Source organism: Talpa occidentalis, unplaced genomic scaffold (genome assembly GCF_014898055.3).
Source record: "Talpa occidentalis isolate TD23 unplaced genomic scaffold, MPIMG_talOcc4v2.1 talOcc4.7, whole genome shotgun sequence".
Taxonomy (NCBI): Eukaryota; Metazoa; Chordata; class Mammalia; order Eulipotyphla; family Talpidae; genus Talpa; species Talpa occidentalis.
Genome location: NW_023605083.1, coordinates 63,881,779 through 63,905,429, shown reverse-complemented (window position 1 = coordinate 63,905,429; position 23,651 = coordinate 63,881,779). Strand labels below are relative to the sequence as shown.

At 43.6% G+C, this 23,651-nt stretch overlaps 1 protein-coding gene and 1 long non-coding RNA gene across 5 annotated transcripts; both read left to right on the top strand.

Annotated features, from left to right (window-relative positions):
- The first annotated feature begins 7,018 nt into the window (after positions 1–7,018).
- Positions 7,019–15,920, top strand: LOC119231848 (lipocalin Can f 6.0101-like). 3 transcript variants are annotated; one of them, XM_054689011.1, is made up of 7 exons: positions 7,019–7,148; positions 8,242–8,378; positions 9,090–9,163; positions 9,800–9,910; positions 10,248–10,349; positions 10,535–10,580; positions 15,559–15,920. In XM_054689011.1, exons 1-7 carry the CDS (start codon positions 7,056–7,058, stop codon positions 15,683–15,685), a joined length of 690 nt encoding a protein of 229 aa, XP_054544986.1. In that variant the 5' UTR covers positions 7,019–7,055; the 3' UTR covers positions 15,686–15,920. The 3 variants fall into 3 exon arrangements, with proteins under 3 accessions (XP_054544986.1, XP_054544987.1, XP_054544988.1); XM_054689012.1 differs by lacking the exon at positions 15,559–15,920 and adding an exon at positions 11,203–11,479 and having other exon boundaries at positions 7,022–7,148; XM_054689013.1 differs by lacking the exons at positions 7,019–7,148; positions 8,242–8,378 and adding an exon at positions 8,659–8,799 and having other exon boundaries at positions 15,559–15,919.
- A 202-nt stretch (positions 15,921–16,122) lies between these two features.
- LOC129144870 (uncharacterized) lies at positions 16,123–19,353 on the top strand. 2 transcript variants are annotated; one of them, XR_008549646.1, is made up of 3 exons: positions 16,123–16,209; positions 17,216–17,319; positions 18,593–19,353. It is a non-coding gene; the product is annotated as an uncharacterized LOC129144870 (long non-coding RNA). The 2 variants fall into 2 exon arrangements; XR_008549645.1 differs by having other exon boundaries at positions 17,213–17,319.
- Positions 19,354–23,651: the final 4,298 nt, after the last annotated feature.

The window sequence follows — 23,651 nt, the reverse complement described above, 5'->3', positions numbered from 1 at the left end:
GAATCTCTTGGTTTAACTGTCAGTTTTTTTATTACACATCCTATTTCACTTTTTCTTAATTTTTAACCTCTACTTTCCAAAAACACACATTTGAATTAGTGTCATTAATTTGGTCAGGTCAGTTATTTTTCTATATCTTTACTATAGAATGTGCTGTGCATTTTGTCTCAATGCTAACATTTATTTTACCATGATTTTCTGGATTAATGCTTCATTCTTTAAACCTCCATATTAGAGCCTATGGTGTAGAATCTTTCAATTTATGATAGCAGTGGTATTTTTTCTCTAAGTGATAAGTGATTTTTGTTTCCCTTACATATTTCCAGAGGGAAGAATATATTGTCTTCTGCTTTATCCTAGAGACTATATCCAAAGTCATCAATACCACAGCAGAAAGCTTCTGCAAAACAAATCGTGTCATGGAATGACATTAGTGCAATTTTCATGTTGACTCATTAGACTTCATATAGAAGAATTGGAATTTGATAACGAATCTAAGAAATACCAGTAAGATAAATCACAGTGAAAAGCAATTCAAGAGGCAGGCTACAAATGCAATAATTTGGGAGAAATAACCTGAGTTCAAACCTTTTCAAATAACAGAGGGCCTTCCTGGTGGGGCAAATAGTTAAGTCTCAGCACTATGAAGCTATCCGCAGCCACTGCAGCACGAGTTCGATCCCCAGCCTGGGAGCTGACCCACATGGCACAACAGACCTTCTGTCTCACCTGCTGCTCCCCTCAGCAGTGTATTTCAATCTGTCTGTTCTGCTCCCCATTCTATCTCTAGTGAATCCTCTCACCACCCCACACCTCTGGCCTGCACCCCAGGTCTTGTATGCATAAATAAATCTTAAAAATTTTGAGAATTTCTGTTTTAATAAAGATTTATTTGTGCATAAAGAAGATTTATTTATTCATGCATTTATGCAACTGAGAATTTCTTTTTTTAAAAGAGGATGCCAGGCACTGCCCTAGGCACTGAATATGATGGGGAATAAGAAAAGGTCCAACCTTCATGGGAAGGACAGATGAAAATTCACTTTTGCTTTGTAAAAGTAAGCAAACACAGGATAATATCCATCATCAGTGCCAAGAGAAATATAAATTAAGTGTCAATAAATAAGGAACAGGGAACAGTAAACCCAGACATCGAGGTCATAGAAGATTCTCCAAGGAGGTCATTTTTAAATAATTTGAATAGGTATCTGGAGGTATGTGCTTGCTTCTTGATCAAAAAAGTTCCATTCTAGGAATCTAGATAACAGAAATACAGACACACAAAAAATAAATGCACCAAGATAATCACTAGAGCTTCCTCTCTTGCCCCATCATGTTCAATGCTAGCTCACAGCAGTAAGAATGATTTTTTTGGAAACTAAAATCTGAATATGTCATTTAGTTGCTTAAAACCTTTCAATGATTTGCACCTTAGATACAATCCAAACTCCTTACCTATTAAGCCTGCAGTTATCTGGTCATTTCCTATTTGTAGTTTAACTTTATTTCATACCATGCTCCACCTCTCTTTATGATGCAGCCACCTACTCTGTTTTCTTTTCTCCATAACCTAAACCTCTGCACATACTGCTTCCTCGGCCAAGTTTTTGCTTATATGCTTCACATGGTGGTTATGTTCTCAGTTCAGGTCTCACCTCCTAGGAGTTACCTCCGGGTGCTGTTGAGCCTTTTGGATTACCACAAGGGGGCGACTCTGCACTTTGTTGCATTTCCACCCTCTGAGCCCTTTAAGCCAAGCACTGAACCAGTCTTTGACGCTTTGCCAACGTCAGCTTCCTTCCACGGTATCCCAAGCTACTGATCAAAAATGTTATGATTTCCCTTTCATTTCTAGAAGATCCCGAACAGATCCAGGTGTGGACAGTTAAAGAGATCTTGGGAAGACTGCTGCCCTTTTTGCTCCAGAGGAATTTGTCTTTCTAAGGCCATCTGTTAATTATCTCCAGGATACTAAATCTAACAGAAAATTTTCTGGTCTCTTTATCTTACTTTTCATTAGCATTCTTCCCCCATTCTCTCCCTCATTCCCCTATATCCTACACTTTATTGAACAAAGAATACTCTCCAAATCATATGCGTGCAATTAAGTTAAATATGCAATTAAGTTAAACATGACAGTCATTTAATGAAATGTCACACAAATCAGTACTTGTCATTGTGCAAAACTATACTGTTTATAATAAAATACATGATGTTAGACTTGAAAATAACATATTTGAAGAAACTGGTAAGTTTTAAACCTTTTTAAAATACATTAAAAAATAAAATACACACTATTTAAAACTATTTTAATTTGTCTTGCTTCCTAAATGAAACCCAAATGCCAACATCAAAACTGATGATCACCCTGGAAAAATTAACTCTTATAACAACAGAATACAAGTTCTGAATTAATGTGTGCTCAGTGATTTAATTAGGGCACAATCCAAGAAATATTAGTTATTACCAAATTCATATAGTTATATTTAATGGCATAGTTTTCAGCATTTCTTTTTTAAGATTTTATTTATTTATGCATACAAGAACTGAGGTGTAGGCCAGAGGTGTGGGAGGTAAGAGGATTCCCCAGAGACACAGTGGGGAGCAGAACAGGTAGATCTACCGATATACACTACTGAGGGGAGCAGCGGGAGAGATAGGAGAGGTCTGCCTGCCATGTTGGCTAGCTGCCTGGCCGGGAATTAAAGTCATGCCTCAGTGGCTGGCTATAGCTTGATAGTGCTGAGACTTTGACTCCTGCATCACCAGGGAGTCCCTATTTTCAAAGGGAGATGTCAAAGGACATCAGGAGTAAGTGTTCAAAGAACTTTTCAAAAAAATTGACACCAGTGATAATAAGAAGACTTCAACATCCATGCCAGACCACACTCACCCCATGCCATGTTCTCCGCCTGAGTTATGGATTCTCTCGAAGGTGAGTGGGTTTGTTAGGGGTTTTCCAGTCAAGGAAGTTGAAAGCTATAGACATTAACAACAAAAGTGCCCCACCCCAAAATGAATTAGTTGAAATAATTGAAGTTGAAAAAGTATTTCCTGATGACATCTTCATTTAAATTGATTAACATATTCTAACTGTTCAACTACATTATTGTGATTCTTAGCAGAAATAGATAATCTCCTCAAAAGGGGTTCAGAATTCTTTTCACAGGTGGAGAAGGGGCAGGAATGGAAGCAGGGTTCCTTTTTTCAAATTTCTGCTCTAGCAAGAGAGTTCCTGAGGTAAGGAAACCAAGATTGTTGCCTCCAGATTCATTTATTGAAATTCAGCAAGTACTTCCCTGTACATGGTCCCTGGTGACCCAGAGGGTAACATCTGGGACTCTCAGGAGCACATCATTTAGGAGTGATTTATTCCATGATGCTGACACCTCTAGGCTTATCATGTATTTTATGATACTAGCAACTGTGGGGTACAGTTTGGGCAGAGGGAAGACTTATGAGTAAGACTTGGATCCTGGACCCTTGGGAAAATGGTCAAGGACACCCACAGATAAAATCACCCATGTTAGAATTTTGCCACTGTCGGACCTATGTTGAAAATAAAATCTGTTTCACACCACTGAAGATTTAGTATGGTCATTTGTATGAAGAGCTTGCACAGTGCCTAGTACATAGTAAGTGCTCAATTAATGGGAGCAAATCATACTCATTAATTTGGATCCACTTAGTCATTCAACATGTAGTTGTTGTTGGCTTACTATGTCTAAGCCCTGAGAATATATTGCTGATCAAAATAGTTTCAACCCTTGCCTTAACTGAGCTTCTACAGTAGCCAATTTAATCTTCACATTCTACATCCTACGAGGTCAAGAGCATGACATAAGGAAAAAGGTCAACCAAGGAGCCTCGCCTTTACTTGGGTTTTTATAGCCTCTCCCCAAAACCCTAATTTCTTATTTTGCTCATGCAACAATCCTTCCCACAAGACCCCCCACCCCCGCCTGCCCACCTTCTCTACCTTTCAAGTGGTACCCTTCCTTCAAGGTCCAGCTGAAGAATTCCTTTGGGTCATTACTACCTGTGAGCAGTGTTTTCAGTTGACAGCCTCCATGTTACCTCCTTCAGATTCGCCTCACTCTCAAGTGGAGGTAGTGGGTTCCTTGGGGTACCTGTGATTGTGCTGGGCTGAGGCACAAGGCCCTTTCTCCATTTCTGCCTAACACAGGACTCCCCCACCATGCTTGAGTTCCCCGCTGGATGGACAGAAATTTGTTGGATCCTCATTATGGTCTAGCGATGTGCTCCCCCTAATCCTGCTTCCTCTTTCTTGCTCTCACAAACATTACCCCCCAAGAAAGCTGTAAGTCCTAAGTCTGTCTCAACAGCCGCATACCAGAGGACCCCACTGACACTGGGGTACCCACTGCCAGTGATTGACGCTGACACTGTCATCAGCCCCAAGCCACCCCTCATTGGAGAAGGGAGTGGGGGTTTTAGAACCAGCTTTGAGCCAGTAGCAGCAGAATGCACGATCACGGCAGGTGTTGGGGCCCAGGGAACTTCCACGTGTGCATGTGAATCAAATGGCTTGTTTCTTGCTGTTCTTGGCACTGACTCCACCTTGGCTTTATATCACATGGCTCGGATGTTCCCTTGGCCTTCTCAGTGACTTATTTATTCAATTAATCAAGAGCATGACTGAAGACAAGACCACTAAGTCCATTTCAAGTGGGCCAGTTTCCGTCAAGTTGCCTGGTTATGGACAGATGGTTATTGGTCACAGGTGAACCCCAAAAGCCCCTTGCCCACACATGTGCCATGACTTACACCACTTCTCCCAACTACCTGGTAAGTTGTCACCCTTCCTATGGGTCACTTATAAAATGCCCTATATATGGTGTTGGGTGAAAAATCCTTCATGTAACAGGTGCCCAGGCTTAGTTTTTGCCGTAGGGTAGAGAGGTATTTCCCCCTATAAGTGCAATTATTCCCCAACCCATCCTTCTATACTTTCATTCATCCATCAAGTACTTGTTGACCAAGAAGGGGTTGTTCTTGCTATTCACTTCATGCTCTTGCAGATTTACCTATAATGCTCCATTTTTTTAGAGATCTACTTGAGCTTCTTCAGTAGTAACCACCAGAGGACAGACATGAGAAAAATAATGTGCTAGATTATTAAGCCTGGACCTGTCCAGTAAATAAGACTAGGAACTTTGGAATTACATCATCTTGAGCTCAAATATGGGTTCTCAAGTTTCAGCAGTTCAACTTTATAGCAATTATAAATAAGCCTGTTAAACAAAACAAAAAAAAATATGGGTTCTCCCACTCACTGATTTTGTGACCTGGATAGGTTTAGTTATCTTCTGAGTCTTAGTTCATACCTCTGTAAAATAGGATAATGACCTACAGTATCTATGAATATTATCTGTAAAGCTGAGTTCCTATTCTAATTTTGACATCAAAATATATATCTGGCCATTGGGCTGATGATATTTATACTGCGAAATACATCCCCATTGTAACTATTTGCTGTAGTAAGTGGATTCTGGCACAACCCCATGCTTGAACAAATATGATTTTGGACAAGATTCTCTTTGATTGACAGATTGAAGCCTAAGGACCACAAAAGGGCTTAATTACCAAAGCAGTCCATGCTATCTGACTACAATATAGCAGTTTGGGTTCAGGTATCAATGCCATGTTTGAAATGTGGGACTGTGATTGCATGTTAGCTCTCTGTTCTTAAAAGATTGATAGCTATTTTTGACCTGGGCATCTGAGCCCTGGAATGACTGGCCACAAGAACCAGGACCATACTCAGTGGGTCCCATAGAAGTTCTGGAGCCTAGATCCCCAGGATGGTGACAGAGGACAGGATACATACTTGGCTATCTGTTACTATTGTGCTAAGTTTGTCTCATTAGAAGTACTGTCTGCCCTTAAAGGAAAAGAAGCAGTTTCCTAAGGTGGACAGAACAATTCAACTTGCAACCCTTTTTCCATGAAACATTTACATCCCAGAGACCCTGCCTCAACCCTTCCACTGAGCCAGGAGAAGACCGACACCCATTAAAGTTTCAGTCAACTGAAGGGAAGAAAAATTTTCTGGCTCCACTCGTGGAATGACACTGGCAGAAGTTCCTTGAAGTCCCAGCCCCTGTCTCATTTATCTCTCTAGTTCTTAAAGTGCCTGTTCTAGGCCCGATTGTAGAGTAAGCATTTGGTCGTGGTAGGTTTATGGTACAGCGAAGTACACAGGCTGCCCAAACACGATCATTCACTGAGGTGAAGGGGAAGGTTGCAGTGAGTGAGTTCCAAGAACACAGAAGACAATTAAAATGTACTGAATATCAGTCACCATACTTACTTTTTTTTTTTAAGATTTATTTATTTATTTATTTATAAAAGCACTGGGTACAGCCAGAAGTGCGGGAGGGTGAGAGAATTCACCAGAGTCAGAGTGGGGAACAGAACAGGCAGACTGACGAAACACACTGCTGAGGGGAGCAGCGGGCAGCAAGAGAGGTCTGTGTGCCAACCCACCAAACTTACTTTTAAGACAATATTTTACTCAACCTGACTTTGTTCAACCCAATTTTAATCTTTTGTGATAGGACTATCATCTTTACTAGAGACAGGTCCTCTGTCTCTGAGGCTACACGCCTGGAGTAACTCACCTGATTCCACACACTGTGTGAGTGGTGAACAGACCCCCTCCACCCCCCATTCCATTTCCGGGCTACACTCCTTCCTGCCAAACAATTGACTTTCTGATTCCAAGTGTATCCACAGTCAAATCTGGTTCCAAAACACCCTCTTTAGTGCATCCACTATTTGTTTTTTCATATGCTCTGCAAAATTTAAGGTCACTAAGTAGATCTAAAAGTGATGAGACGCCAAGTTTCAAAAGGGCAAGAACAATCCTTGGCCTCCCACCAGTGAAATGGCAGTCATTTCCTAGAGCAGGGGGAGGAGCGATGTGGCCGGCAGACAAAGACCCAGACTCAGCACGAATATATAAACTGAGGCCCTGGGGAGTGGAAGGCGCATCCCAGGGCTGTGGAGGAGACTGAGCTGTCCCTGCCGACATGAAGCTGCTGCTGCTGTGTGTGGGCCTGACCCTAGTCTGTGCCCAGAGGACAAAAAACCCTGTTGTGACCAGAAACTTTGATCTTTCAAGGGTAAGAGTTGGTGGAGCTTGGTGACATCTCATTTGGGGGTGGTGTTGGAGGGTTCTGAGCCAGTAAGAGCTATGGGGGAGCAGGAATCCTACACATAGTAAATAAAAGGGGTGGTTTCAGAACCTGAACTAAAGGCAAGTGTACTGCGGTAAAAGATGACAGTACTGGAAGATCTCCCTTCTCACTGGAGTCAGTGGACAGAGCCCTTGGTGCGGGATCCATTGTCATGGTTTTGTTTTTTAATAATTTATTTATATATATTGGGCAGAAGAACTTAAAATACACTTCTCCAAAGAGGAAATGCAAATGGCCAACAGGCATATGAAAAAATGTTCAACACCCATTCAACACCCCTCATAATCAAGGAAATGCAAATCAAAACCACAATGAGGTGTCACCTTACACCAGTGAGAATGGCACATACTAAAAAAACTAGCAACAACAAATGTTGCTGAGGATGTGGTGAAAAAGGAACTCTCCTGCAATGCTGGTGGGAGTGCAAACTGGTCCGAATTCTATGGAAAGCAGAGTGGAAGTTCCTCAGACTATTAAAAGTGGAGCTACCATATAACCCAGCAATTCTACTCCTAGGGTTCTACCCACAGGACACAAAAACATTAATTCAAAAGGATAACTGCACCCCTATGTTTATAGCAGCACTATTTACAATAGCTTAGCTATGGAAACAACCCAAATGCCAAAAAATAGATGACTGGATCAAGAAGATGTGGGATATATACACAGTGGAATACTATTTGGCAATCAAAAAGATAAACAAATGCCATTTGCAGCAACATGGATGAAGCTAGAAGGGATCATGCTCAGTGAAATAAGTCAGAAGGAAAAAGAAAAATATCAGATGGTTTCACTCATAGGAGGACTATAGGGTAACCAAATAAAGGATCAGAGAAATAATAATAAAAAACACAACAAAACAAAAAATAGACAACTATAAATCATTGGCAGGGTTTTAATTCCATCTTCACGTCATCATGAGCCCTTGCCCCACAGTTCAGGGTTTAAGGAGACAAGGGCTCACGTGGTATCCCTCCCTCCTTTCTTGTTACCCAGTTATTTTACTCATTTATTGCAGATTACAGGGAGCTGGTATTCCATTCTCTTGGCCTCAGATCAGAAGGACAAGATTGTTGAAAACGGTAGCATGAGGGTTTTTGTGAAAAGCATGGATATGTGGGAAAATGGAACTCTGTACCTTGTATATAATGCAAAGTAAGTTGGCTTTATGTACTTGGGGAATTTAAAATAGAAGACTGGGTTCTCTTATCCTGGGCCTCTTCACACTGGCACATACAAACACACACACATTCTGGGTATGTGTCCAAAATCAGAGCTCCCATATGGCACTAAACCAGCATTTCATGAATTTGGGACTTTCCTAGAGTCAGAGATAAGAATGGGTAACAGGAGTAAATTTAGAGGGGGACAGAGTAGATAAGGGGTAGAACTTTATGAGAATGATGTCACGTGACAATACAGCATTGGTCTAGAATGTAGGATTTGGAATCAACGGCCTGTCTCTTGCATCTCTCTTACTAGTTATGTGACTGAGAAAATTAATCTCTTTCCACCCTAATTTTCGCTTGGGAAAAGGAGAGTGGTTACTCTCTCTCATGGTTTTTGTGAGGACCAGGTGAGGTCATGTTTATAAAGTACTTATGAGAGACTAACACGTGGTGAGCCATCAGCTAATGACCTCAGACAGGTCGCCGTAGTGACAGTAATGGTGGGAGGTAGCAGTAATAGAGTAATAATGATAGAGGTGGTTGACTATCAAATCAAGAGAAATAATTAACTATGAGCTCTTTGAAAACTGTACAAAAAATTTTCAAGAGTTAAGTGGAATCGGAATCCAAGGGAGGGTAGAGTGTGAGGGGACAGTCTGTCAGTGTCTCCTGGCGTTACTTCCTTCTGGTTTCACAGGGAAAATGGAGTGTGTATTGAATTTCCTATGGTTTGTGACAAGACAGAAAACAACGGTGAATTCTCCCTCACCTGTAAGTATACAAAACACAAACTTTCTATAAGCTATTTTCAACTGCAAAAATTTACTAGACTCTAGAATGTTCAGGATTTTGATCAATTCCTGGTCCATGCCTATGTAGGTAATATGAGGAGAGCTATCTAATAACCAATATCCTGAATTTGGGAGACGCTTGTGTGAGAAAGGCAATGTCTAGCACATAACACCGTCAGAGAAAGAAGGCAATTTGAAACCATAGAAAATTGGCAAAAAGTGAAATGGCAGGTCAACCGCTCATTTTCAGGCCCTCATCTGAGAATGCCTGATGCCATTACCATGGCAGGTTGCTTGGGATATAGCACCAGGGATGTAATATCACTGGGGCTTCTAGAGCAGACAGACACGAAGTCGGCGGAGGTAGCTACAGGGTAGGTAGTCTTGCGGAGGATAAGCGAGCGTGAATTGAGCGGTGGCTAAATTTTTCTGCCATCTATCAATTTCCCCTAGAAGTTACCTCACCGAAACCCAGAAGATGCAAACAGAACAGGTGTCACTCCCTCGAGATCTTCCAGGATATGTGCCGGGTTCTCCTGTGGGGAGACTAGGTAACGAGCTTCCTGGCCTCCCGGGGCCCAGTGACAATCTGAGCTGTGTTCTGTCCCCTCCACAGATGACGGATACAATCTATTTCATATAGTTGAAACAGACTATACAGGCTTCCTCATATTTCATCTCGTTAATACCAACAACGGCAAAACATTCCAAACGATGGAGCTCTATGGTAAAGTATTTTCATACCGACACTCCTCTTGTGTAGGGAGAGAGGGGAAGGAAACCTGGAGACAAGGGGGTCCTCTCAGTCTTACCCTGGGGTGTCTCTCATTGTGAGAAGTCAGACGCCCCCTTTGGGATCCCTCAGGCTCGGAGAGGGGAAGATGATTAAATCTCTCATTGTGCCAGCAGGACACGCTAACGCTGTCAGATTTAACTGCTATGCCCCATGCAAACACTCACGCCTTAACACCCAGCCACGGCCTCAGCGGCCCATCCAGTGGGCACCCTGTCTTTCTTGCGAGCCCAAGTGGCCAAAACACATGACACTGTCGCTCTTCCCACAGCCCGAAGACCAAATGCTAGTCCTAAACTCAAGGCAAAATTTGTGAAAATGTGTGAGGAAAATGGAATTGTTGCAGAAAACGTACTCGACCTAACCCTAAGTGGTAAGTCAAGCCGTCTGGCTTTATCCCCCTGAATTCCAGGTTATTTAAGGGGGAGGGTAGTAACACTTGTGCATGTGCGCGCGTGCGCGCACACACACACACACACAAGTTTCCTTTGTCCTAACCTTGGTCTCCCTGGGAACACACTGGATCTGGTGCTTGACTGCTCTGCTCTGTCACTACAGATCGCTGTCTCCAGGCCCGGGAGAGCGGACCAGTCTCTACCTCCAGGTTGGTGATCTCTGGTGGATGGGGAGTGGCCCAAGGAGCAGGGCCGCCAAAGGCATTGGTAGTTTGTACCTAAAGATTGCAATAAAAATAATTTGGTAAGGAAGCTTGTAGGGTGAGCTCTAAATATGGACTTCACCCATGAATACAGGAAACACTCCTTATGAGCTCTTGGGCAAATGATCTAATCTGGGAAGAGAACCGTCTAACCTGTCTGCCTTTCAACCTGGAAAATAGACTCCGAGTTTCTCATTCATTTCCCATCTCATTTATTGTGGGACTTCATTCAGATAATGTCTTGGTAGTTATGGCTTGGGTAAAGTAAGCATTTACGAAAAGGTGAACTATAGGCTTTTGCCCTATTTCTTAATTTATCGTAAATTTTCAAACTTCTTGCTCTGATGGTGGCAGAAACAATCCTAGGATGCGTCATTGCTTCCTATCTCTTAAGATAGGAGCAGCAGTAAAAAAGCCATTTACTCTCCCACACTCATTCTAGCCAATAGCGTAGGTTACAGTGCTGGCTGGCATCTGTTTCTATCTGCGATAGACATTTTCTTTGTCCGCAGTTCAATCTGAGAAGTGCTCAATAAGTTTGCATTCTCTTTTTCATCGGCTTGTTTAGTGCTTAGTGGATGCTTCCCTTACCTGAGCTCCAGGAACTTCCCTGCCATGCCTCTCTGCCACCTTGTGAGATCACCCCCATCTGCCATCTCATCTCCATCACTACCGCATGTGAAGACATTCCACTGCCATCTTGAGGATCTTCCCTGCTTGTCAGGGAAGAGTCATCAACTCACCAAGAATCAAAGGGTTTCTCCAAATTTTTACTTTCTTTGCCATATCAAGCAGAGGACTGCCACCAATGACACCGCCCTCTCCACGATCAATAAATGATTAGCCCTGCAGTGCTGTGGCTTGTGTGTTTGTGAGGGTGTGGGGCTGACAGCGAGTGCAGTGTATGAGGGGACTCCTGGGCCTGCACCCTTGATCCATCTCCAGCTTTTCAGAACTTTCCCTGAGTTTAGTATCCACCTTTTAGTCATTTCCTGATCCCTTGAGTGTTACTTGCCCTTTGACTATTTTTTAGTAACTTGGTAATTTATAAGAATATAAGACTTGGGCCTCCCTGGTGGCCGAGGGGTTGAGTCTATTATCACCTCTATGGCCTGAGGACAAGCCCCAGTCAGGGAGCAACCCACCTGGTGCAGCAGACCTCTCCTGACTCACCCGCTGCTCCCCTCAGCAATATATTTCAGTAGAGTCGCCTGTTCTGCTCCCCACTCTGTCTCTGGTGAAGCCTCTCACCCCTAGCACCTCTGGCCTACACCCCAGTTCTTCTACAAATATTAACAAAGAAACCTAACACTATTGTTCTAAGCATCTTTAAAAAAATATATAAGACTTGCCTTCCATTTCTCCATCCCAGAATTCTCTGGGGACCCTGAGCTAGATGGTGCTCAGGTCAACACCATCTCGACTTGTTTCAGGACATGACTCCACAACCCAGCTGCTCTCTATTATCAGTCTTGCAAGAGAGTCAGGTCCTTTCACACACTTGAGGAACCTCCTTCAGCCTCTGCTGCAACATCCTAGGAATATATTGAGATTCAGAATCTGTATTAGGTACAGTCAGGAAGCAGCAAGGAGGCAAAATGTTAATAAATTCTTTGGGAATCTTACAGGCATAGAAGAGAGGGAACGTTAAGATCCTTATTCACTGTAAACTTTTTCAACATCCTCAGATAAAAAGAGTGTAGACAATACACAGGGTGTTGGAGCAGAGTAGTATGTGGGTGGAGGTCATGACAAAAAAGAAAAAAAAGGCAGGTGTTATGGACACAAAATAAATGAGAGGCAGCTTTCTAGGCATCTGACACTCCCAATAATTTACCCTATCTCCCAGACCAAAAGAATAAATTACATTCAAACTTACTGTTCCTGAATTAAGTAAGTGCTTGGTCTGGTTTGCTGGAATATGGCAAAAAGCTATGTGCAAAGTCCTGTTGGTGTCTCTCATTTTAAGTGTTGGCATTTCGAGGTGAGAGCAGCTTGTGATGTATCCTAGTGTTTGCGTAGACATCAACAGTGACCAACGAGCCAAGAAGGGCCTTGGTGCTGAAGGGAGCTGGCTGGGTGGTGCCACGTGTGAGGAGATGGCAGCCAAGAGGGAGGCACAAAAGAACCTCAGCTGTTGCCGGGTCAAGAGGACAGCTTGGGCTCACCCTGAAACCCACCCTCCAAGCCAGACATTTTCTGCAACTGGGGATGAAATGCTAAGAACACTCAACAGCACAGAGTGAGAGGTCTGCAGATCAGAAACAGGGCAGCCCTTGTCAAGGACAGGACAGAAAAGACAGTGAAGGGACAGGAAAGAAGGAAAGAGCAAACAAAAGGGGGTGATGCAGGAAATAGGCCAGACCAGCATCGATCTCTGGGTTCTCAGCTCGTAGGGTCACCCATGTAGGGATGAGGACAAGTTTCCCACTGGCCGGGCAGGGACGGAGGCTGAAGATGCGTAGCTCTGGGGACTGAGCCAGAATGAATGTGAGGTCAGTTCCTCCTCCCTCACCTGAATCACAGAAAGCAGTCTGTGGCCTGAAAGGTGGTGCCACCACCCCCGTGAGAAAGAAAAAACCTCCCTTCTCTCCTGGAACTGGGCTTAAGTATAATTCCAGGTGACTAAGACCTGATGCTCACAGACCAGATGGTGCCGTTAGACGTACACAATGTCCTGGAACACCAGCATAGGGCACGCTCACTCTGAGAATGTTTAACAAGATCACTTTGCAATCCCCGAGCATGCCTTGCTCTAGGCTAAAGTGACTGGTGGCTACTCTATCAATTAGTTTTATCCTCCTATTTGTCTGGATGTCTTACAAGGTTTCTTGAGATAGCCAATGACAGAATTGCCCCCACTTTCTGACAGCGCCCAGCTAGAACTTCCCTAAATACCCCCAAAATCCTCAAATAGGTTCTTCTTATCACTCTCCACTTTTCCCAAGACTCCCATGGTTCCTTTTGTGTTTTCCTAGCTACAATAAAAAAAAGAAAAAAAAACCAACTAGTTCAGCTACACATCCCTGGTGGTCTTTGGCCAAAAGGTGTTAAGACTTTTAGGACCAGAACGCTACATGCATATGCCACCTGGAATTCTGGGAAGACCACACAAAATACACAGACAAAGGCCTGGATTAATGCTGTGCATCCTGTAGGAGCTAGGATACAGGATGCCTCCAAGGATTTTGGCTTGAACAAGTGGAAGGCTGGAACTGCAATTAACTGCAGCCTGCTGGAGGAACCAGTTTAGTGGAGAAGGATAAATATTTCAGTTTGGGCATTTCATTAGTTTATGTAGCTAGGTCTCTACAAGACAGAGACACAGCCATAACCCAGCTTATTGCAGATGAATTAATTTCTCTTTCCTCTGAATGGTCTGAAGTAAGTTTTCCAACTTGGGTGGTGTGGAACCTGCTTTGGGCCAAACACACTCATCTTGTCTCTAGCTGTAGTGTTGAGATTTCTAGGTGAAAATTAAACAGCCTGAATCAGCAATTCAGTAACTACAAAGAACAAAAACATCCCCAGATAACAGACCCCAACTCTACAGCCTTCTGTCTGAAGACATGACCGAAGAACTTAAGAACTTTTTCTTAGTACAGGGGAATATAGTCTCTTACTGTCCCCAGCACAAGGCGAAGAAACCGAGACTCAGAAAGGAAATTATCTAACTGGAACAGCACAGCTTGCTGCACGGCGGTGCTGATCTCAGAATCCTGATTTCTAGTCTAGTGATTTTATTCCTAGTAGCTGTTGCATTAAACCTTAGAATCCAGATGAATTTCCCTTCCTTCATGGGTTCTTCTTCTGCGACCTGCTTTTCTCCTACCTCCCAATAGACAAGAAACCCTAAAAACTCTTGAAAGTAAACAGTGAGAATCAAGTAGGTAGGGGTGTAGATGTGGGCACAGATGTGGGCATGCTGGGACATCTTGACATTAAGGCTAGGGGTAGGGCAGTATTTCATTAACAGAGTTTTGTTTCAAATGAGTATTTGAGAATGTAACATTTCAATAAGTCTTTCCCTTCTGACTTGATTTCCTCAGTCCACAGACATGTGGGCCTCATCAGAACCCCTTCCATTCCTTTGGGCCAGTGGCCATGTTGATTGAAATGGTGATTTTATTGCTTCTGATGGGCTTTTTTTTTTTTAAGATTTATTAATTTATACAAGCACTGGGTACAGTCAGAAGCGCGGGAGGGTGAGAGAATTCACCAGAGCCAGAGCAGGGAGCAGAACAGGCAGACTGACGATACACTGCTGAGGGGAGCAGTGGGCGGCAGGAGAGGTCTGCGCGCCATGTGGGACCCTCGCCCCAGGAAGGGAGCACAGGGAGATTCTTCCACTCCTAACAACCAACATTGTCTTTCAATTCTCAGTTCTTTTCCAACTCAGCTCTTCCTTTTGCGATCAAAAGCTTTCTTCCATGTCCTTTGTTATTAGCAAAGCAACACATCCCAGCGACGGGTCCGTGTGAGTACACAGAATGCCCGAACAAGGGCCAGTTTTACCTCAACTTACGGCATCCATAATTGGAAGTTCTGAGGGAGAAAGAAGCCCCTTATTTTAGTTAAGTTGTGGTGTTAAGTAGAAATGACACAGTTGGGGTGATGCCGCCTTCAGAGCGACAGCAAGCTATCAGGGCGCGGGAGGAGCAAGCTGCTGGGGTCCTGTTGCTGGGCACCTGAAGCTACTGTGGATGAACCCTGCTAGGGCCTCACACTTTTCAAAAAAATCAGACACGCAGAGATGTACCTGGCATGTCTTAATTTGAAGTCGTGCCAAGATTGTGTGCACCAAACCAGGCAACTTGCTGGTTTGCTGAAGTTGAAGTGTAGCTGAATCCCTTCCATTTTGCAACAAAAAATGGTGGTGCAGGTGGAAATAAAGTGTAACCACCCTTTGTTCTCTTTCCTCTAGCCTCTCCTCAAGATTAACCCGCTCCACCTGCGTTCCTGAGACCCTGGAACACTGTATTACATCCTTGTGTCCCTCTGCAAGGGGGGGTGGGAAACAGTGGCACCAGAAGCAAATATCTCCTGGCTGAGAACACACCCTGCTGGGAAAGCGAAACACCTGAGCACTGACCCCTGCACTACCTGGCACCTCCTCAGCCCTGGAATGTGAAACCCTGCACTTCCCTCACATTCCTGCACCCCTTATAAAATCCCAGTGCTCTGCCATTTGGGGAGTTGGATTTGGGGGTGCCTTTCCCATTGACTCTGTTGTTGGTGTGCTTGAATAAATCCTCTGTGTAAAGACATTTCCTTTGGCACAGAGTTGGGCACACGCTTAGTTTATAGCGTGACTTGCAGGCTGTGGGTTGGTCACACCCTGTCTCACACCTAGCACCTTGGCTGACAATGGCTCACATCTGCAAGGGCTGTCCCCACAGACCCTGGGGCAGGGCTTACCTGTCCAAAGCCTCCCTGCCACCAGGAACTCCACTGCCAGCAGCTGGAGTTCACCTCTCGGTCCTGTGAGCTGCTAAGTCTGAGGATTAAAGAGCTCAAGTGCTTAAATACCTTCCTCCTTCCCTCAACTGGACTCCAAGCCCCACTCAGGCTGCAGGTGAGTCCCATGACCCAGGCTACGTGGAGTGGAGTGGCAGCCCCTGAGCCATAGGCTTAAAGGGATGATCGCTTCTGGAGATTTTACGGGTCACTCTGTGAGGGAAGATGGTTCTACCTCTCTCTTTAAGGTACTGGTGCCCTGGAGTTAACCTGTAAGTGATTAGGACTTGTAAAAAGGACCGTTTTCCTTTCCCTTGTTCCATCCATGTTAAGCCTTTCACTTATACCCCTTGAAAATTATATAGTTATACATGAAATCAAGCTTTAATCAGTGGAGACATGATGTACGTGTCCTTCCCATTCAAGTTGTGAGTGTAAGATTTGTCCACATGCATCCAGGAAATCCACTTCCTTCTTTGTTACCACTTCAGAACAAAGGACAGCAAACCAAAGCAGGAAAAATCCCATTCATGCCTGTTTTTTTTCGTTTTTTTTTTTTGGTAAATCGAGTGGTATTAGGACACAGCTTCGCTTGCTTGTTGACATTGTGGAGGGTTACTTGGATTGTTACAGCAGAATTGATTAGTTGCAACAGATATAAGTGTGAAATCTTTACTATCTCGCCCTTTTTTGAAAAATAAAATATCTTTGCCCTGCAGCATTCCATTGAATGAATTTATCCATCCAATGGTTGATTGATATGTCAGTTCTTTTCAACTTTAAGCATTAAGTGATGCAAAATATAGATCCCAGTGCAAGTATGGAATGTGAACACATTTTTAAGCGAGGGAATTCCCCTAGGAAAGCCATAACAAATCTTAAACATCTTTCATTAGATTTATTACAATTTACACATTCCTTTTTTATTGTCAAGGGTGGCTTTTTAAAAAATGAATACGTTTTATCGCTGGTGGATAAGAACATGTCATTATTTTGTGTTTCTTATTTTTTTCTATTTACTAATCTTACGATTTCTGTAAGAATTTGGAATGACTGCATGTGAGAGAAACCCAATGATGATAACTTACTCAACTGTAACTTTGTCTTTCTTCCAAACCAAGCAGGCCGGAGGCAGACATTTTAGAATCTGCTGTGCAGATAAGCAGGGGCTCAGGACTGCCCCCATCACTTCATCCACGTTCCACATGGGAATAATGTGCAGAGACATGTAAGTCCCACTATCTGGTAGGCAATGGTCTAATATTCTCCAGGCATTAAATCATTAATCTTAATAATCAAGTAAACATAAGAGGAAACTGAGGCACAGAAAAATTAAATACCTTGATTAGTGCCACCCAGCCAGGAAGTGGTGGAGCTGAGGTTTGAACCCAGGTATTTCTTGAGATTAGTCCCAGGAAGACACGTAAAGGGTGAAAGGCAAAATGAATTCAAACTAAGTTTCTTATTTTTACCAGGAAAAAAATAGCTTTCTTAGAACTTCCATTAAATAGACAACAGCTTACACCTCACCAGCTAGAAACATGTGACATAACTACATTTAACTACAAAGAAATATAGGAGATGAGCTTTTAAAGCAGGACATATAACTCCCTGAACAAAGTCAGAGTGCTACTTATAAGAAAAAATGGGAATCTAGATGGCGGTCACGTCTGGCATGAGGACTAGCTGTTTGTTCCTACCTATGCTTTGGTTACCCAACTTTTATATACTCCTACTACACCATTAAAGACATCGTTGTAACTCAACTACAAGAATTCTAATGACAGACACGGAAAATGATCCCTCTGTGGAGAGAGGGCCACAATGTCAAATTTAGTCTCTGCATTCGGTTTGACACTTGAGATCTCTGAATGGTGTGAAGTCTTCTCTATCAGGTCCATGTTGGTGTTCATGGTCCCGTGGTCTATAAACTAAAGAATCCTGAGACACACTGGTAGGAAAGTAACAGAATAACGACAATAAGAACTTCCATCCAGATGAAAAAATTAGAAACACACAGTTGCCATTAATCCAACTGCAAAGACAAATCCCCATGGTTATTTAATTAATGTTATTGGGTTTTTTTTTTTGGGGGGGTCCTTTTTCATTGATGAATTTTTTTTTTACTAATGAATTTATTTATTTATTTTTATTTTAACATTTATCATTTTTTAAATTTTTTAAACAATATTTGCTTCCCCCACCCCCTCAGATTGAGTCCCCATAGACTTTCCTTCCCCAAGGCACAAGTGCACCATCACCACAGTCCCCTGGCAGCACCACCCAACATATTTTAAGGACCATGTACCCGTATGTATGCCTCAAATACTTGAAATGCAAATTTGGACAGACTTTGCTTAAATGCTTAACTTTGCTTAAATGTTTAAGTGCCTAATTAGCTCGGAGTGAGCATGAAATGGGTATGTTGGAAAGTCATATGGTTCATCTCAAAATATCATAAGGAAAGTTGATATTAATTTATCTCTGGCCCTGTGTTCAAGAGTTCCATTTCAGCTTACAAGCTTTCCAACAGAATGGGGCCCCAGCCCCCCAGGAGAGGATGCCATGGTTTCTGCAAGTCTGATGCTATTGGATGGGCCACCAAAGAAGGAGGGTGCTCAAGGAGACAAAGGGGAGAGGGCAGGTCAAGGCAGCCCCTTCAGGGTGACCTTCCCAGCTTTGGGGAGCCCTCGAGCAGGCAATTTTCCTGACCCAATCCCAGAAGAGCCTCAACGGAAGACTCCAACTCTGGCAAATGAGGAAGCTGGCAGAAGATCTGTGCTCTTGGACATGAACGTGACGCTTGGAGCTCCGAGTGCCAAAGTTGTGACCCTCCCAGAGCAGCAAAATCTCACGGGAGGTGATTTCAACTCTACTGTTTCTTTTACCAGAGCAACCCCTCTGTCCCTCTCCACCACCTCTCCACCCATCAAAGTCTATGGGACCTGATTAAAAAGTGAAGAGAGAAAAAAGCCAATACTGGTTAAGAGCAGTCCGAAGGAACATACCACGCTAAATATGTCCGAGAGCCTTAAAGATATGAACAGTATAAAATTAGGACTTCCGCCAGCAAAGAGGCCAGAACAAGATATAAAACCCACCCTGTGGGGGCTACAGACCCTCCTGCCCTCATAGCAGAGGTTGTGAAAAAAAAACTGATGTATCAGTGCCAAGTGGCAATAGAAAAGGAACCCAAAGTCTCAATCAGAAGCCACCCCAGAAATGTGTTGTCTGGACCACACGTGTTGATGTCTACAGGAAAAATAAAGGCTGTCATTGAAAATGTTTCCAATTTTTCATGAATGACAATGAGCTGATACAGACAATCCTGGTTCAACTGTGACTGGTTAAAGTTTGGCTGGTATTATTTTTTTTAAGATTTATTTTTATTTATTTTATGCATATAAAAACTGTGGTATAGCCCAGAGGTGCAGGGGTGAGAGGATTCACCAGAGACAGAGTGAGGAGCAGAACAGGCGTATCTACTGAAACACACTGCTGAGGGGAGCAGCAGGCGAGACAGGAAAGGTCTGCTGTGCCATGTGGGTTAGCCATGGGGATCGGACTCAGGCCGTAGCAGTGATACCCCTGAGACTTAACCCCTAGGCCACCAGAGTGGTCCAAGTTTGACTGGTATTAATTAACACTGCTTAGTAAATACTTGACTTTAGTATTCAGTGGTATCCTTTTAAATCTAATTAGAGGACTGAACAATAACAATAACAATCCTGTTTGCATTTGCTTTTATAAGAAACCCAGTTCTAAAGTTTCTGTAACAAGTGTATTCTGACATGTTTTTAATGTGTAATCAAGATGTTTAGGTTGCCAGTTTCAAAAGCAAATATACTGCTTTTGCAAAGAAAGGACATTTGTAGATATATGTCCTTAATTCTTAAACATTAAGTCTGTGTTCGTGCAGATGATAAAAAGAAATTGCTTTAAGGGAATCATTCCTGGCAGTTCTCCTGCCCCCCTGTGACTATGCAGGTGCCTCTGTTTTTCTTTCTCCTTTTCCTAATCAACCTGTCCTTTTAAAATGTAAAAAAGAAAGGAAAAAAGAGAGGATGATTCCTTATATTGTATTGTCATATATTAGTTTGATTTAGCAGCTACACTAATCTCCTCTGACCTTGATTTACCAAATGCCAGAATTCTTAAAGGTTTTGATTGGGCATGACAAAGGAGACAGATAAGGAAATCTGACACAGAAATGTTGAACTTGAGCTACTTTTCTGTTGACTCTACATCACGTGTTTTATTTTATTTTATAATCTTTTTTTTTAAACACTTATTTATTTATTTATACACGCACTGAGTACAGTCAGAAGCGTGGGAGGGTGAGAGAATTCACCAGAGCCAGAGCGGGGAACAGAACAGGCAGACGGATGAAATACACTGCTGAGAGGAGCAGCAGGCGTGGCAGGAGAGGTCTGAGTGCCATGTGGGACCCTCGCTGGTGGCTGAGGATTGAACCAGCGCTGCAGAGGCTGTGGGCAGCTTGGCAGCCCAGTGTTCAACCACTGCACCACCAGGGGAGGCCCTACATCATGTATTTTAATAAAAGCTTTGTATACTAATTAGCCCATTAAAGTATAGAGAACTTATTGTTTTCAAATATCTGTTTGGAAAATAAGAACTCATATTTAACAGATTGCTTTCTGTTAAATACATTTCATGACATACAATGAAATTTTTATAATTCCTGGTATGAAGGGAGTTCAAATATTAATAAATTTTCCACTTCAACAATACATGTTCCTCCAAAATAAAGGATTTTCATGGGGTGTTGTGCAAGCTGAACACAGACGGGGCCTGTGGGATGCTCCTGGTTGATCAGGCCAAGCCCGCTGGTCCACAATCTCAAAAGCATGGAGGTGACAGTGCAACAGGGTGGTCCCCAGGAAAGGGGGAGGTTCCCTGCCCCACCCAAGGGAGGGTGGAGCTGAGTAGCAAAAGAAGAAGCTGCAGAAGAGACTGAGGAAGGAAGGAAGCAAGATGGAGCCAGGAGACCTGGAGGAGGCGCATGGAGCCTAGAGACACGTGAAGAAACTGCGCTTGTCTTTTGGTCGTGGACTGGGTGACACAGATGTGGGTGAGACCCGTGGGGAGGTGACAATGGCAGCTTTTATCTGGATGTTGATTTTGCTCTTTTCCTTCCGGGCTTGTCCGGTTGTTTGTGACCCTTTTCTGTGGGTCCCCACTGGAAGATGTTTTAGATTTGTGGCAGGCTTTGGGGCCTTGCTCTGGGCCGACCCCATATGGATGGAGTTTTACCCACGAGGGGATGGGTAACTTTGGGTGCTTCATTTAGAAACTAGACTCTTTGCCTCACCTGTATTGTTTCCTAGTTTTTATTAAAGATCCTTCCCATTAAAGTCTCCTATGTTTTGTGTTGATGCGGCGGATGGCAGAACCCATTTAGAATAGGCAGGTTTGCGGGGTTTGGGCTGCCCCTCTCCCTGTCCTATAACAACAGGTGGCTACAGGTCAAGGAAGATAAGATCAAAACTCGATGCCAAGAGGAAGAGGACTAGCACGAAATCTCTGTGTCTTCTCTCTGTACGGAGTGTGCTCATCTATTGTGGCTCATATAACCACTCACAGCTTTATATGTCAGGGGTTACTTTAAGTCACAAACATAATCTTAATTCTGAGATTGAATGTCCTCTGCAATACGTTTATCGAAACAATGATGTGTTCATTGCAAAAATAGGTCTCTGCCCTTCTCCTTGGGCTGAGGCCACTGCATGTTTTGGGGAAGTGGCTTTTCCTCTTTTCCTCACTTCCCCTCTCTCCGATTCCTAAGGGCAGTTTCTGGAGTTTCTGAGATTGCAGTGTAAGAAGGATGGACAAGGTCATGCTCGGCTGACACTATCTTCCGCTGCCTTTGGACTTGTCCCTGTTTGCAGCGGCCCTTTCTTTGTGGGTTTCCCTGCAGGACTCCTCTGACTTCCGTGCTAAGGCAGGGCCCTTTCACTGCTTCTTTCACCCCACCTCTTCTGCCCACCCAGCCTCCCTGAATCTCCTCTGGAAGGCCATTCTTGTGGGAAGAATTCACATTTATTCTGGTCAACATCTCTGCACCATTTCTGAGAATTTGTGGGCTTTGCTCTGCCTTTTGGAGGGGAGGCAGTTATTTTCTTTTTTTTTTTTTTTAAAGATTTATTTATTTATGCATACAAGAACTGGGGTACAGGCCAGAGATGTGGGGGGTAAGAGGATCCACCAGAGACAGAGTGGGGAACAGAACAGGCAGACTGACTGAAATACACTGCTGAGGGGAGCAGAGGGCAAGACAGGAGAGGTCTGCCTCGCCATGTGGGTTTCTCCCTGGCCGGGGATTGAACTCGTGCTGCAGAGGCTATGGATTGCTTCATAGTGCGGTGCTTAACCCCTTGCGCCACCAGGGAGACCCGAGGCAGTTATTTTCAAAGGCAAATTCAACTCTGCTTCATAGCCACTTCAGCTTTCTCAGTGGTGAAACTGACACCAGCTGCCTGAGGAGAGGTGATCAGGCCAGCTAATGGGCCTTTTTCTGAAGGAGAGCAACCTGGAATGATGGAGCAGCCGCAGATAAGAAAGGCCTGCAAGGAGACTACGAGAAAGCGGCAAGCCTAGAGTTTGGAGTGAACACTCCAAGCGCAGGGTGTGAATTCCAGGGCTGGGCCACTGCAGAAAAGACAGAGCTAAAGTACAAAAGGAAAGAATGCTGTGGGGACCTCATCTGAAGGAACTGATGGCAGATGTTCTGTTCATCTGCAAGAAAAACACCTACTCTTTTATCCCAGGATTCTAAGAGAGTAAGTGCTCCTAATATGAGTAACATTTGGGTTATAATTGCAAGGGTCCCTGGAACAGTCCAGGACTAATTGGAGAAGCTGTTCCTATAGAGATAATGTATTCACTTCGGTCAGTGCTCTGCACATACAGCTTTGGGGTATTATTCTGAATGTGACTATGGACTCCAGGAGGGCAGGGATTCTCACCTATTTTGCTTGCCTAGAATATTTCTGTGTTGTAAAGAATTAACCTCGCCCGAAAGGAAGTCCGGCCTTTGCCCTGAGTTACAGAGGGGTGATCTCTGGGCCTTAATGGGAGTGATTTTGTTTACTTAGGGGACTTGGGTCACCCCAGATATTTTGTGATTGATGACAGGATGTTTGGACCATGCTGTATTAGCTCCACCCCCAGAGAGGTTAGAGGCTAAAGGTCAGCCATTTAGGCTGGACTTTTCTGGTCACATCTTAAAGATATTCCAATTACCAAAATACTTCAAAAACCAATACACTCAGCAGATTTCTGCCTGATGTCTGTATGATGGAACTCCAGCAAGAACTCTGGCCACCGAGGTTTGAGTGAGCTTCTTTGGATAGCAGCACCCCATGCATGTTCACATGCTGTTGCCAGGAGGTGGCACTATCGGTGATGCCATTGGGAAAGGACAGTGGCAGGTTACAGTCTTGGAAACTTTCTGGACTCTGCCCTATGCATCTCTTCCCTTAGCTGAATTTAATCTTCCTTCCTTCCTCCCCTACTTTTCTGTAATAAAGCTCAAGTGTG

Coding starts and splice junctions, on each gene's coding strand:
- LOC119231848 (XM_054689011.1), top strand. CDS start 7,056: ATGAAGCTGCTGCTGCTGTGTGTGGGCCTGACCCTAGTCTGTGCCCAG. Junction 9,164..9,799: donor CGGTGAATTCTCCCTCACCT/GTAAGTATACAA, acceptor TCCCCTCCACAG/ATGACGGATACAATCTATTT. Junction 9,911..10,247: donor CCAAACGATGGAGCTCTATG/GTAAAGTATTTT, acceptor CTCTTCCCACAG/CCCGAAGACCAAATGCTAGT.